The sequence below is a fragment of the Loxodonta africana genome, chromosome 20, assembly GCF_030014295.1.
Source record: "Loxodonta africana isolate mLoxAfr1 chromosome 20, mLoxAfr1.hap2, whole genome shotgun sequence".
In the NCBI taxonomy this organism is placed as follows: Eukaryota; Metazoa; Chordata; class Mammalia; order Proboscidea; family Elephantidae; genus Loxodonta; species Loxodonta africana.
In genome coordinates this window covers 74,730,883-74,746,670 of record NC_087361.1, presented here as the reverse complement: position 1 = coordinate 74,746,670, position 15,788 = coordinate 74,730,883, and the positions used below count along the sequence as shown (strand labels likewise).

Here is a 15,788-nt window from a genome sequence, read left to right as displayed (position 1 = left end):
TTGTAGAGGCCAGATTATGGAGGGTGTCATTTGCTTTGTGAGAGAATTTATGCTTTACTCTGAGGGAACGGGGAGGCATAGATGGACGTGCCTCCTCCCCGAGAAAGTTCAAGTGGAGAGCATCCAGTTAAGTACGAAGCTTGGCACAACTGAATTAATACCAGTTTGGAGCCACACACTCAATGCCACAGCCCCATGTGTGATTTAAATCACTTCCCTTCTCTGTAATCTCGCGGTCACCAAGAGCTAACATCTACCCTTCAGACTTACTGCAAGGACTAGTGGGATTATGTACGTCAGGTTCGCAATAAAGTGTGCGCCAAATTAAAAAAAAAAAAAAAATTTTTTTTTTTTAAATAAAAAGCATTCTAATTTTTTTTTATTCTAATAAATATGAATTCTCTTTGCTTAACCACTGTGTAACTACAACATAAAAGCTGCCGCCAGGCCTCTCTCTGCTGCCTTCCCTCCCTTTTCTCTCTCAGCAGCGTGAGCAGCAGCAGCCCAAACCCACGGACGTGGAGGGTGTCCACTCAAGCCATGACTCCCAAGCGACGATTACAGGGCAGTCGCGCCTCGCGCAGGCCGAGGCTGGGAGGGCGGGGGGATGAGGCTGCGCATGCTCAGTGAGTCGGGCCGCCGGGCTGGGATCACCGGGCGGGAGGGAAGCGGGGCGGGGGCGAGAGGCGGCGGCGGGCCGGGGCCGCGCGAACGCGCATGCTCAGTCTCCGCGGCTGCTCCCTCCATCCAGTGCCGCAGCCGGAAAACCGCAGCGGCGGCGGCGGCGGCCGAGAGGGAGCGACCTAACCCGGCGGCTCAGGGGAAAAAACACAAGGGCACAGCTGATAAGACGGGAACTGAGAGTGTGGGACTGACGGCCTCTCGCAGGCCCCCGCCTTCGCCGTCCGCAGGGAGGGAGACCCGGGAGCAGACGGAGACGGCGACGGGAGGGGGCCGCGGAGGAGGGGACGGGCCGCCGGCGGCCGCGGAGCCGCAGTGATTTTGACGTTTCCAGCGGCCTCGTCTCCGGCTGCCCAGGCCGGGCCGCGCGCCCTACCCCGCCGTCCTGCTCCGCCCGCTGGGCCCCGGGGGTCTCCCTGCTCCGCCCGCTGGGTCCCCGGGGGTCTCCCTGCTCCGCCCGCTGGGCCCCGGGGGTCTCGCTGCGCCGCCGGGGGGAAGGAGGAGGCGGGGGCTGCAGGCGCGGCGATGGCGGGGACATTTTCCACAACGTGATTGTTGAAAACTCCGGGCCCTTCCAGCCCCCACCCTCCCCCAGCTCGTGTGACTAAACGGAGACAAAGGGGAGGCGGCCTCGCTCACACGCGCGCTCGCGGGGCGGGTGGCTCGGAGGGGCGCCGGCGCGGGGCGGACGCTCGCAGGGACGCGCCGACGGACGGGCGGACGGACGGGAGCGCGGACGCGGCGCCGCCACATTCCGATGTCCCGCGGCGGGCGGCAGGCTCCCCGAGCCGACAGCTGAGCCGCGCCGCCGTCGCCGCCCGGGCGGGCCTCGCCCCGGCCCGATGGTTTGATCCGGCCTCTCGTGCCCCCGTGTCTGCTGTCCCCTCCCGAGGCCGCGGCGGCGAGGCCCCAGCATGTGAAGGGAGAGCCCGGACCTCCGAGGAGCCGCCGGGAAAGATGGGGGAGGCTGCAGACCCCAGGGAGGGGCGGAGGACCTTCATTGTTCCAGCCATCAAGCCGTTCGACCACTACGACTTCGGCAGGGCCAAGATCGCCTGCAATTTGGCCTGGTTGGTGGCCAAAGCCTTCGGGACAGGTCAGTGGTGTCTTCCCTTGTCCCCTCCTTTTTAGGATGTACTCATGCCGGGTTTTGTTTCCCGTCAGCGAGATCTCCATGCGCGGCTCGTCCAGGCTCAGGGATGTGATGGGTGACCCCGGGAAGAGGAAAAAGGAAGGAGAAATAAAGAAAGCAGGCCTGGTCTTAAATGAAGGGCCCTTGAATGGTCAGGTGGAATTTGGCCCGACTTCTTTTACTGGAGAGCAGAAGTGTTTTTTCCTTCTGTCAGCAGTGTTGTCATATTTTTACATAGACTGGTTTTAATTTGTGGTGTTTTTCTCATTACGCTGCATTTATTACTCCCTCAGTCACAATTATGATCACATCACCGAGAAATCTTGAGTTGATTTCTTTATTGTTGGGAGACACTGGATTGTATATAGTAAAAAAAAAAAAAAAGTATCATATTGATTTTGACATTTGTGGTGATGGCTGCTCTCTTCAGGCTCCGTGGGATGTAAGGTGGCCTGTGTCGAAGTGCAGTATTAATTTTGGTTGTCGTTCTTTCAGCCTGTATCATTCCTCCAATACCTACACATAACTGGTCTATTGAACTAGTTATTTAAACCAGTACTTAGCGTGCTGACTGTAGATGGTTTTCATTTGATATTATCAGTAATACATATTCCTTTTTCCAAACAACAATATTTTGACTTCATAAATTCAGAGGAAAAACTCCCTACTTTGGATTTGTTTTTTAAAATAGAAGAGTTTTTCGAGGGCATGTGTTGTTGACACAGAAATTGTATAGTACAGTAGCAATTAAACACTCCTAGTCTTTGCAAAATAACAGGAAAAAGGCCTGGTGTTGTAATTCCTTAGCTTTTGTTTTTGGAGCCCATGTTGTGGAATGCTAAATAATTGGTCAGCTACTTTTCATTTGAAGATCCTCCTCCTGTTTGGTAACTTTTAAGAGTAATTTGCAAGGTTTCTCTTCCCTCGTAAATGAGTTTTGGGTGCTTGAAATATTTGTTGGGAAGCTTCTTAGTATTTACGTACTTTTCTCACATGTTAAATACAGGTTTTTTTTTTTTTTGGAGGATGGTGTTTTAGGACTATGAAAATATGTGGGTAAATGGTTTATGCAGCTGAGCATTTTCAGGGCTTGCACATTTTATTTAATAGCAGACGAATCTTAATGTTTGAAAAATTATTTGAATTCGTTTTGGGCAAAACTTCACATTGATGTGATATCATATTTATGACAGCTTTAGTTTTATTTGAGTTCTCATGCCTGATATTGAAGTAGGAAGATGCTACCGGTTTTACAACTGGCATTAGGAATAAATATATAGCTCTCTCTTTGAAATAATTTTAATTTTAAAGACTTGCTTCTAGCCAAATGTCTAGGCCAACACATAGGACAAAGCACAAAGTGTTACTGTTTTTTGAATTTCTGGTACTGCTGATAATAAGCAGTGAAAATAACAGATAAATTTTGGTTTTAACTTAAGTAGCTGTTGAAGCTAATACCCATTTAGAGAGGAAATGAAGGCTATTTAAGGCTATTTAGAAAAGATGGAAATTTATGTAGTGACCTCTGCACAAAAGTAGTGTGTACAGAATGGAAGGTAGGGGGAATAACAAAAATATTTCCTTTTTTTCTGAAACAGAGAAGATTCTTTTAGTACAGATGTCCAAATGTTGCCCTAAATTCTTCACAAAGACTACTAACCAGCAAATGTCCTACTTTCTGCCTATGTGTCAGGCAAGTTACTCAGTTCTGGACCACTTGATGAATACACACTGAAGACACTTGAATAGGAAAGGAAGTGAAAGAAATCTAGTATTGGTGGAATCTGTGGTGGGCCAGGCATTGTACTATATGCTTTGCATGAAGTTGTATGTTTGGAACTCACTAGGATCCTTGGATGCAGATTTTGTGTTTCCTATTTAAAACAAACAAACAAACAAAAACCGGGAAGCCAATGCACAGAGAGGTTAAGTAGTTTTCCTGCTATCACACTGTTAGTAAGTGGCAGAGATGAGTTTTGATTTGGGTTCTTTCTGATTTCAGGGGGTAAGGTATTGGTTGAGGTGGACATGCCGTTATACACCTAACACTTAGTGAGTAACTATTTATACCTAAAAAAAAAAAATTTTTTTTTTTTTTTAATAGATAAATACTGTTCTCATCTTGCAGATGAGGGAGCAGGCTCAAAGAGCCAAATGTATCTAAGATTAAACATCCGGCAAGTGCGGGTTTCTGTATGCCAGCTCAGGTTTTTCTGACTCCGACGATTTTGCTTTTCACACTACACTTACTCTGCAAAGTAATTCTTTTTTCCTGAAAGTATGAAAAATATGCAAATAGTACATGTTAAAGTCTTATGTTGATTTTGCTTTTATTTTTCTTTGCGGAGTGGGAAGATCTTAACTTACTTTCATGTGGTTTAGATGATTATTGTTGATACTTAGTTAACATTTGCCTCAGCAGCAGTTGGAATGGATAAAAAGCCCATGTTCAAAGTGGAATGAAAAACAAGTTAGTTTAGAAGACCTTAAGAGAGAGACCTGGAGCCCTAGTGGCACAGTGCTTAAGTGCTCAGCTGCTAACCAAAAGGTCCGCAGTTTGAATCCACCTTGGAAACCCTGTGGGGCAGTTCTTCTCTGTCCTGTGGGGTCACTATGAGTCGGAATTGACTTGACAGCAATGGGTTTGTTTTGTTTTGTTTTGGTTAAGAGAGAGGCTTATTAGTAGGGAATTAATACATTATTAAGAATGTTTTATTTTTTTTTTTATCATCAGTCCTTCGAATATACATTTATATGGAGTGAATAGAGAAAAATGGTGTGATTCTCATTTCTTTTGATAGAAATATTCATTATTTGCTGTAGATAATGTTAAGTAGCAAAGGTTAATAGACAGTGTATTTCAAAGGTATTACCTGGTAGTTTTCAGCTCGTCATTCAGAAAATTAGCCAATCTTTAGGGTATGGTTTGGAGCCCTGGTGGTACAGTGGTTAAGAGCTCGGCTGCTAACCGAAAGATCAGCAGTTCTAATCCACCAGACTTGGAAACCCTATGGGGCAGTTTCACTCTGTCCTGTGGATTGCAATGAGTCAGAATCAACTCGACGGCAACAGGCTTTAGGGTATGGTTTACTAAAATCACTTCTTTGACAATGACACCTAGGGTCTTCAGGCACTGACTTAGTCTTTTTCCATCAGAAACTTTCTAATGTTTGACGTGTTAAAAAGTAATATGTCAATTTTAGAACCATATGTTTGAAAAGTCATTTAAGGGTAGCTAGAAATTAACTGTGGGCATAAAATGAAGTAATAAAACTGTAAAAAATAAATAAACCACCAGTACTGTAATAACTAAAAAGCAGATGGAGTATTTATTTAAATTGGAGTCTTATGTCAGGATTTTTGAACTCTTTTCTTCTCTTTTTTAATTTTTCTGGCTTATTTGCCATTTTTAGTTTTTTTTTTTTTAAGTTGTACTTTAGGTGAAAGTTTATGGCTCAAGTTAATTTCTCATACAAAAATTTATAAACATATTGTAATCCCTGTAATGTGACAACACACTCCCCCTTTCCACTCCAGGTTTCCTTTGTCCATTCAACCAGCTCCTGTTCCTTTCTGCCTTCTCATCCCGTCTCCGGATAAGAGCTGCCCACTTAGTCTCGTGTATCTACTTTAAGAAGCACACTCTTCACAAGTATTTTATGTTTGATAGTCTAGTCTTATCTTTGTCTGAGGAGTGGACTTTGGGAATGGTTTTAGTTCTGGGTTAACAGAGCTTCTGGGGGCCGTGGTTCAAGGGTTCCTCCAGTGTCAGACCATTAAGTCTGGTCTTTTTATGTGAATTTGAATTCTGCACCCCACTTTTCTCCTGTTCTGTCAGGGATTCTCTGTTGTGTTCCCTGTCAGGGTGGTCATTAGTGTAGCTGAGCACCATCTAGTTTTCCTGGTCTCAGGCTGATGGAGTCTCTGGTTTATATGGCCCTTTTGTCTCTTGGGCTAATATTTTCCTAGTGTCTTTGGTGTTCTTCATTCTCCTTTGCTCCAAGTGGGTTGGGGCCAATTGATGCATCTTTAATGGCTGCTCACAAGCTTTTAAGACCCCACACACACCACTCACCAAAGTGGGATGCAGAACATTTTCTTAGTAACCTTTGTTATACCAGTTCACCTAGATGTCCCCTGAAACCATGGTCCCCAGACCCCAGCCCCTGCTACTCTGTCCCTCAGAGTGTTTGGTTGTGTTCAGGAAACTTCTCAGCTTTTGCTGAATTATTTTCTTCTCTTTACACTAAAAGTTTTCCAAATCCCTCCAAGTAGCCCAAATTTTAATATTTTACCTTGTGGAAGAATGCCAATATAGTTTTAAATGGAGAATAAATTTATATAGATGAATTTGAAACAGTAAAGAGATACCTTAGTTATTGTAAGTAAATACTTAAAAGAGGAAGAAGTTAAACTATTTGTGCTGTCTCTACTACTGTATTTGAACAGCTTAGCCCATTTAGGCAATAATATTACTGTGTTTTCAACCTTATCAATTATCATTGCTCTTCTCATGCCATTTAGTTTAGCAGTATAAAGTTGTTTGCTATTATAAATACACTTTGTTACATTTTTGTGTCCATCTGTTGTCTATCTTGTTGTCAAAATCCTGCATAAAATTTTACTCTTATGTATTTATGAAGATTGCGAGAGCCGTGAGTAGGGTTATGGTTGAAAGAGACTAGTAGCGGAGAAACCAGTTTAGGAAGCAATTTCAAGAGTCCAGGCAAAATGTGATGAAGGCTTGAAGCAGGGTAGAAATAATAATAAAGCTGCTAATATTTATTGAGCAATTACTGTCAGTTGTACATATTATCTCATTTTAATCCTCATGACAGCCTTATGAGGTAGAACTATTATTCTAGTTTTACGCATTTGGAAAGTGAGGCCCAGAGGTACAGGGAAGTTGTTCAAAGTCACTTACTCATGCAGCTAGGATTGGAACCTGGGGAACCTGACTTCACCCTATTTTCTTAACCACTATACTATATGGGGAGCCTTGGTGGCACAGTGGCCAAGAGCTCAGGCTGCTTATCAAAAGGTTGGCAGTTCAAATCCACCAGCTGCTCCTTAGAAACCCAATGGGGCAGTTTTCTGTCCTGTAGGGTCACTACGAGTTGCAATCGACTCGGGGCAACTAGCTTGGTTTTTTTCTTTTTATGCTATATGTGTCTTAGTCATTTTGTACTGCTCTAACAGAAATACCACAAGTGGATGGATTTAATAAAGAGAAGTTTATTCTCTCACAGTCCAGTAGGCTAAAAGTCTGAATTCAGGGTGCCGGCTCCAGGGAAAGGCTTTCCCTGTTGGCTCTGGAGGAAGGTCCTTGTCATCAGTCTTCTCTTGGTCTGGGACCATCTCAGTGCAGGAACCTCAGGTTCAAAGGACGTGCTCTGCTCCGGGCACTACTTTCTTAGTGGTATGAGGTCCCACTGTCTTTCTGCTTGCTTCTCTCTTTTATATCTCAGAAGAGATTGGCTTAAGACACTATCTAATATTGCAGATCTCATCAATAATAACTGCCGCTAATCTATCTCATTACATCATGGTAATAGGATTTATAACACATAGGGAAATCACATCAGATGACAAAATGGTAGACAGTCATACAATACTGGGAATCATGACCTAACCAAGTTGACAGATTAAAATTTTTTTTTCTGTTTATTTATTGTTATTTTTTAATTAATTTTTATTGTGCTTTTTTTTTTTAAGTGAAAGTTTACAAATCATGTCAGTCTCTCATACAAAAATTTACATATACCTTGCTATACACTCCTAATTGCTCTCCTGCTAATGAGATAGCACAGTTCTTCCCTCCACTCTCTCCTTGTGTCCATTTGGGTAGCTTCTGCACCCTTCTGCCCTCTCATCTCCCCTCCAGACAGGAGATGCCAACATAGTCTCATGTGTCTACTTGATCTAAGAAGCTCGTTCTTCACCAGTATCATTTTCCATCCCATATTCCAATCTAATCCCTGTCTGAAGAGTTGGCTTTGGGAATGGTTCCCAAGTTGACAGATATATTTGAGGGACACAGTTCAATCCATGACAATATGGGTAGAAATCAAAAGAATAGAAAAGAGGCAAAGGATAGAAAAATGTTGTAGTGGTAGAGTCCCCAGTATTTTGAAATAACTGAATTTGGGGTACTTTTTTTTTTTATGAGTGGTTTGGAAACCCTGGTGGTGTAGTGGTTAACTGCTACGGCTGCTAACCAAAGGGTCAGCAGTTTGAATCCGCCAGGCGCTCCTTGGAAACTCTATGGGGGAGTTCTACTCTGTCCTGTAGGGGCGCTGTGAGTCGGAATCAACTGCATGACACTGGGTTTTTGGTTTTGGATATGAGGGGTTTAGATGAAAAGGGAATGTATAAGAGGATGAGGTTACCTGGAGTTTTAAGGAAGATGAGGTTACCTGAGCTTTTGAGATTTGATGACTGGGAGGATGTATCACGATCCTGTTGACAGAGATAGAGAAAGAAGTGAGTTGGAAGGGGAAGGCACCTTTGTTTTTGGAAACCTTGAACGTGATGTGTAGGCTACATATCTTGTCTGAGAAATTCAATGAAATAGGTAGCTAGAAAATCAGACCTAGAATATGAGAGAGAGGTTGAGGCTAGAAAGAACAATTTGGGAGTCTTCTGTGTATAGTGGCGTAGTTGTAAATAAAAGCAGATGAAATTGTAGAGGAAGAGAAGAAATCTAAGAAAGAATCTTGGGCGGCGAACACTTAAAATGGGGGTCCAGAGATGTAGAATGCTGAGGAAAAGGAGGAAGAACTAGAGCAATTGGAGAATTAGGAGGAAAATACAAGGTCACTGAAGCCCTGGGAAGAGGAAATTTCAAAAAGGGTGCTCTAATTAGCAGTGTCAAGTGCTTCAGGTTTAAACTGTATCTTTCTTTTAAGGGAGCCTTGGTGGCACAGTGGTTAGGAGCTCGGCTGCTAACAAAAAAGTTGGCAGTTTGAATCCACCAGGCACTCCCTGGAAACCCTGTGGGGCAGTTCTACTCTGTCCCATAGGGTCGCCGTGAGTTGAAATTGACTGGACGGCAATGGGTTTGGTTTGTTTGTTTGTTTCCTTCTAAGAGTTTGTGCTCTAGTAGGGGAGATATGGTAAATGTATAACCACAGTGGAGTTCAAGAAATACATAAGAGAGGGGCGGGGCCAAGATGGCGGACTAGGTATACACTACCTCGGATCCCTCTTGAAACAAAGACTCGGAAAAACAAGTGAATCGATCACAATCATAACAATCTACGAACCCTGAACAACAAACACAGATTTAAAGAGTTGACCTGAATGACAGAGACGGAGAGCAAACAAATACGGGGAAGCAGCGACTGTTTTCGGAGCCTGGAGCTAGCGTCCCAGTCAGGTAACTTTGGTGCCGGGCTTAGGACTGGGCCCAGGAGAGCTGAACACAAAATCTTGTGATGGCGCAAACAAGGGGCGCAGCCCTACACCTCTGAACTGACCCTGGGAGGGGGCCCAGCCAGTCCGCGCGGGCGGCGTGGCGACGCGGCTGGTGGGAGAAGTCCCCGGGAGGCAGTGACTGGTTTTGGAGCTGGGAGTGCAGCGTCCCAGCCAGGGAACCTTGGCGCCGGGCTTTGGACTGGGTGCAGGGGAGCTGAACACAGCATCTACTCACGGCACAAACACGGGGCACAGCCCTACTACCCTAAACTAACCCCGGGAGGGGGCCCAGCCGGTCTGCAGAGGCGGCGCGGCGATGCGGCTGGCAGGACGAGAAGTCCTCGGGAGGCAGTGACTGGTTTTGGAGCCGGGAGTGCAGCGTCCCAGCAGGGGAACCTTGACGCTGGGCTTTGGATTGGCAGCGGAGGATCTGACCGCGGCTTTAGCGGGCCAGACCCTCGGGGGCAATTTCCACACAGCCAGCACACATAGGTGACAGATAAAATAGTCATCTCAAGCAAGATAAGCAATTTTGGCTATATTCCTGGGTGCTACTCTCCTGTTTTTCTGAACCCCCCTTCCCCTTCCCAGGTGGCTTCATTAACATTGGAATTTCCTGAGCCAGAGGGAGAACGGCTCTGGGTCCGCGGCGGCTTTGCTTTTTCCTTTTTTTTTGGTCTTTCCCTAACCCATTCTTCCAGCCTGAGAGAAGCAACCACAAAGAACCCAGAGACCAAAAATCCTTCCCTAACTGGACTAAAAACACAGAACCAGCTACAGCCAAGCATATATGATCCAAATCTGGGGCTTTCATCCTTACAGGGAACAAGGTGGCGGTTATAATCCAAAGGCAGTTCTGATAGGGATCTGACTGCATTTTTTTAAAGCGGATTTACTGGAAAAACAAGTTTCCCAGGTCTGATATCTCTGCTTATTCAACAGAGCCCTAACTGACCCACAACAGGGAACTGAGGGCTGAAGCTCCCCCCAGACCACCTAGCCTTTTGCCTTAGGGGTCTAGGGAGGGTGACACCTACCAATCAGTAGAGGTACTTGCACTGGGGGCCTAAGGTACAGCTGCAGTGCCCTCCCACCAAGGTGCTATAGGAATAGAGACACACCTACCTCACTGACACTTGGGGGAAGCCTGTCAGCATCCTGCCCCCCATGGAGTGTGAACCCCAGCTGCTAATAGAATGTGGTGCACACAACTGTCACCACTACTTCTCGAGGTGGATAGGTGTTAGGGTGCAGCACACACTTGATGACCCAAAATCAGATTCTACTCAAGAATAGTGAATAGACTCAGGCATATATATCTGGCAGTAGCCCAGACCAGCTGGTAATAGGTCATAAGTAAGTCAAGGGCTACAACAAACAAAACAGCACAACCTAGTAGCCCATTCACGTATATTGAAAGAAAACAAAACAAGATAAGACTCAGTGAGCAATTATAGAATAAACCACTACTATATCTTAGTGATGGCTCGGAGACAGCAGTCGATATCAAACCACATAAAGAAGCAGACCATGACAGCTTCTACAGCCCCGCAAACAAAAGAATCAAAATCTTTCCCAAATGAAGATACAATCCTGGAATTATCAGATACAGAATATAAAAAACTAATTTACAGAATGCTTCAAGACATCAGGGATGACCTCAGAAATGAAATAAGGCAAACTGCAGAAAAAGCCAAGGAACACACTGATAAAACAGTTGAAGAACTCAAAAAGATTATTCAAGAACATAGTGGAAAAATTAATAAGTTGCAAGAATCCATAGAGAGACAGCATGCAGAAATCCAAAAGATTAACAATAAAATTACAGAATTAGACAATGCAATAGGAAGTCAGAGGAGCAGACTCGAGCAATTACAATGCAGCCTGGGAAATCTGGAGGACCAGGGAATTAACATCAACATAAAAAAATAAGATAAAAGAATTAAAAAAAAATGAAGAAACCCTAAGAATCATGTGGGACTCTATCAAGAAGGATAACTTGTGTGTGATTGGAGTCCCAGAACAGGGAGGGAGGACAGAAAACACAGAGAAAATAGTTGAACATCTCCTGACAGAAAACTTCCCTGACGTCATGAAAGACGAAAGGATATCTATCCAAGATGCTCATCGAGCCCCATTTAAGATTGATCCAAAAAGAAAAACACCAAGACATATTATCATCAAACTTGCCAAAACCAAAGATAAAGAGAAAATTTTAAAAGCAGCCAGGGAGAAAAGAAAGGTTTCCTTCAAGGGAGAATCAATAAGAATAAGTTCAGACTACTCAGCAGAAACCATGCAGGCAAGAAGGCAATGGGATGACATATACAGAGCACTGAAGGAGAAAAACTGCCAGCCAAGGATCATATAACCAGCAAAACTCTCTCTGAAATATGAAGGCGAAATTAAGATATTTACAGATAAACACAAGGTTAGAGAATTTGCAAAAACCAAACCAAAGCTACAAGAAATACTAAAGGAAATTGTTTGGTCAGAAAACCAATAACATCAGATACCAGCACAACACAAAGTCACAAAACAGAACATCCTGATATCAACTCAAATAGGGAAATCACAAAAACAAATTAAGTTTAATTAAAAAAAAAAAAGCTCATAACAGGGAATCATTGAAGTCAATACGTAAAAGATCACAATAATAAAAAAGAGGGACTAAATACAGGTGGCATAGAACGGCCATATGGAGAGTGATACAAGGTGATATAGGACAATACAAGTTAGGTTTTTACTTAGAAAAATAGGGGTAAATATTAAGGTAACCACAAAGGGGTATAACAACTCCATAACTAAAAATAAAAGCCAAGAAAAAAGTAACGACTCAACAAACATAAAGTCAAATACTATGAAAATGAGGATCTCACAATTTACAAAGAAAAACATCCCAGCAAAAAAAAGTAAGTGGAAAAATGAAATTGTCAACACACATAAAAAGGCATCAAAATGACAACACTAAACACTTATTTATCTATAATTACGCTGAATGTAAATGGACTAAATGCACCAATAAAGAGACAGAGAGTCTCGGACTGGGTAAAGAAACACGATCCATCTATATGCTGCCTACAAGAGACACACCTTAGACTTAGAGACACAAACAAACTAAAACTCAAAGGATGGAAAAAAATATATCAAGCAAACAATAAGCAAAGAAGAAGAGGAATAGCAATATTAATTTCTGACAAAATAGACTTTAAACTTAAATCCACCACAAAGGATAAAGAAGGACACTACATAATGATAAAAGGGACAATTGATCAGGAAGACATAACCATATTAAATATTTATGCACCCAATGACAGGGCTGCAATATACATAAATCAAATTTTAAGAGAATTAAAAAGTGAGATAGACACCTCCACAATTATACTAGGAGACTTCAGCACACCACTTTCGGAGAAGGACAGGACATCCAGTAAGAAGCTCAATAGAGACACGGAAGACCTAATTACAACAATCAACCAACTTGACCTCATTAACTTATACAGAACTCTCCACCCAACTGCTGCAAAGTATACTTTTTTTCCTAGCGCACATGGAACATTCTCTAGAATAGACCACATATTAGGTCATAAAACAAACCTTTGCAGAGTCCAAAACATTGAAATATTACAAAGCATCTTCTCAGACCACAAGGTAATAAAACTAGAAATCAATAACAGAAAAACTAGGGAAAAGAAATCAAATACTTGGAAAATGAACAATACCCTCCTGAAAAAAGAGTGGGTTATAGACGACATCAAGGAGGGAATAAGGAAATTCATAGAATGCAATGAGAATGAAAATACTTCCTATCAAAACCTCTGGGACACAGCAAAAGCAGTGCTCAGAGGCCAATTTATATCGATAAATGCACACATACAAAAAGAAAAAAGAGCCAAAATCAGAGAACTGTCCCTACAACTTGAACAAATAGAAAGTGAGCAACAAAAGAATCCATCAGGCACCAGAAGAAAACAATAAAAATTAGAGCTGAACTAAATGAGTTAGAGAACAGAAAAACAGTTGAAAGAATTAACAAAGCCAAAAGCTGGTTCTTTGAAAAAATTTAAAAAATTGATAAACCATTGGCCAGACTGACTAAAGAAAAACAGGAAAGGAAACAAATAACCCGAATAAGAAACAAGGAGGGCCACATCACAACAGACCCAACTGAAATTAAAAGAATCATATCAGGTTATTACGAAAAATTGTACTCTAACAAATTTGCAAACCTAGAAGAAATGGATGAATTTCTGGAAAAACACTACCTACCTAAACTCACACATTCAGAAGTAGAACAACTAAATAGACCCATAACAAAAAAAGAGATTGAAACGGCAATCAAAAAACTCCCAACAAAAAAAGCCCTGGCCCGGACGGCTTCACTGCAGAGTTCTACCAAACTTTCAGAGAAGAGTTAACACCACTACTACTAAAGGTACTTCAAAGCATAGAAAATGACGGAATACTACCCAACTCATTCTATGAAGCCACCATCTCCCTGATACCAAAACCAGGTAAAGACATCATCACAAAAAAAGAAAATTATAGACCTATATCCCTCATGAACATAAATGCAAAAATCCTCAACAAAATTCTAGCCAATAGAATTCAACAACATATCAAAAGAATAATTCACCATGACCAAGTGGGATTTATACCAGGTATGCAAGGCTGGTTTAATATTAGAAAAACCATAAATGTAATCCACCATATAAATAAAACAAAAGACAAAAACCACACGATCTTATCAATTGCTGCAGAAAAGGCATTTGACAAAGTCCAACACCCATTTATGATAAAAACTCTTATCAAAATAGGGATTGAAGGAAAATTCCTCAACATAATAAAGGGCACCTATGCAAAGCCAACAGCCGACATCACTCTAAATGGAGAGAGCCTGAAAGCATTTCCCTTGAGATCGGGAACCAGACAAGGATGCCCTTTATCACTGCTCTTATTCAACATTGTGCTAGAAGTCCTAGCCAGAGCAATTAGGCTAGACAAAGAAATAAAGGGCATCCGGATTGGCAAAGAGGAAGTAAAATTATCTCTATTTGCAGATGACATGATCTTATACACAGAAAACCCCAAGGAATCCTCCAGAAAACTACTGAAACTAATAGAAGAGTTTGGCAGAGTCTCAGGTTATAAGATAAACATACAAAAATCACTTGGATTCCTCTACATCAAAAAAAGAACATCGAAGAGGAAATCACCAAATCAATACCATTCACAGTAGCCCCCAAGAAGATAAAATACTTAAGAATAAATCTTACCAAGGATGTAAAAGACCTATACAAAGAAAACTACAAAGCTCTACTACAAGAAATTAAAAAGGACATACTTAAGTAGAAAAAGATACATTGCTCATGGATAGGAAGACTTAACATAGTAAAAATGTCTATTCTACCAAAAGCCATCTGTACATACAATGCACTTCCGATCCAAATTCCAATGTCATTTTTTAAGGTGATAGAGAAACAAATCACTAACTTCATATGGAAGGGAAAGAAGCCTCGGATAAGCAAAGCATTACTGAAAAAGAAGAAAGTGGGAGGCCTCACTCTACCTGATTTCAGAAGCTATTATACAGCCACAGTAGTCAAAACAGCCTGGTACTGGTACTGGTACAACAACAGACACATAGACCAGTGGAACAGAATTGAGAACCCAGATATAAATCCATCCATCTATGAGCAGCTGATATTTGATAAAGGCCCAGTGTCAGTTAATTGGGGAAAAGATAGTCTTTTTAACAAATGGTGCTGGCATACGTGGATATCCATTTGCAAAAAAATGAAACAGGACCCATACCTCACACCATGCACAAAAACTAACTTCAAGTGGATCAAAGACCTAGACATAAAGACTAAAACGATAAAGATCATGGAAGAAAAAATAGGGTCAACCTTAGGAGCCCTAATACAAGGCATAAACAGAATACAAAACATTACGAAAAATGACGAAGAGAAACCAGGTAACTGGGAGCTCCTAAAAATCAAACACCTATGCTCATCTAAAGACTTCACCAAAAGAGTAAAAAGACCATCTACAGACTGGGAAAGAATTTTTAGCTCTGACATCTCCGACCAGCGCCTGATCTCTAAAATCTATATGATTCTGTCAAAACTCAACCACAAAAAGACAAACAACCCAATCAAGAAGTGGGCAAAGGATATGAACACACACTTCACTAAAGAAGATATTCAGGCACCTAACAGATAACATGAGAAAATGCTCTCCATCATTATCCATTAGAGAAATGCAAATTAAAACTACGATGAGATTCCATCTCACTCCAACAAGGCTGGCATTAATCCAAAAAACACAAAATAATAAATGTTGGAGAGGCTGCGGAGAGATTGGAACTCTTATACACTGATGGTGGGAGTGTCAAATGGTACAACCACTTTGGAAATGTATCTGGCGTTATCTTAAACAGTTAGAACTACCATACAACCCAGAAATCCCACTCCTCGGAATATACCCTAGAGAAGTAAGAGCCTTCACACAAGCAGATATATGCACACCCATGTTCACTGCAGCTCTGTTTACAATA

At 42.3% G+C, this 15,788-nt stretch overlaps 1 protein-coding gene across 3 annotated transcripts in view; it reads left to right on the top strand.

Moving 5' to 3' along the window:
* The first annotated feature begins 1,475 nt into the window (after positions 1-1,475).
* The window catches only part of CAMSAP2 (calmodulin regulated spectrin associated protein family member 2), a 151,854-nt gene continuing 137,541 nt past the window's right edge, over positions 1,476-15,788 (top strand). The window contains exon 1 of one of the 3 annotated variants that reach the window (XM_010590197.3): positions 1,476-1,777. In XM_010590197.3, coding sequence (XP_010588499.2) covers positions 1,639-1,777 — 139 coding nt within the window. In that variant the 5' untranslated portion in view covers positions 1,476-1,638. The remainder of the gene's footprint in view (positions 1,778-15,788) is intronic. The other 2 variants (XM_003410206.3, XM_064273426.1) reach the window with 2 other exon arrangements.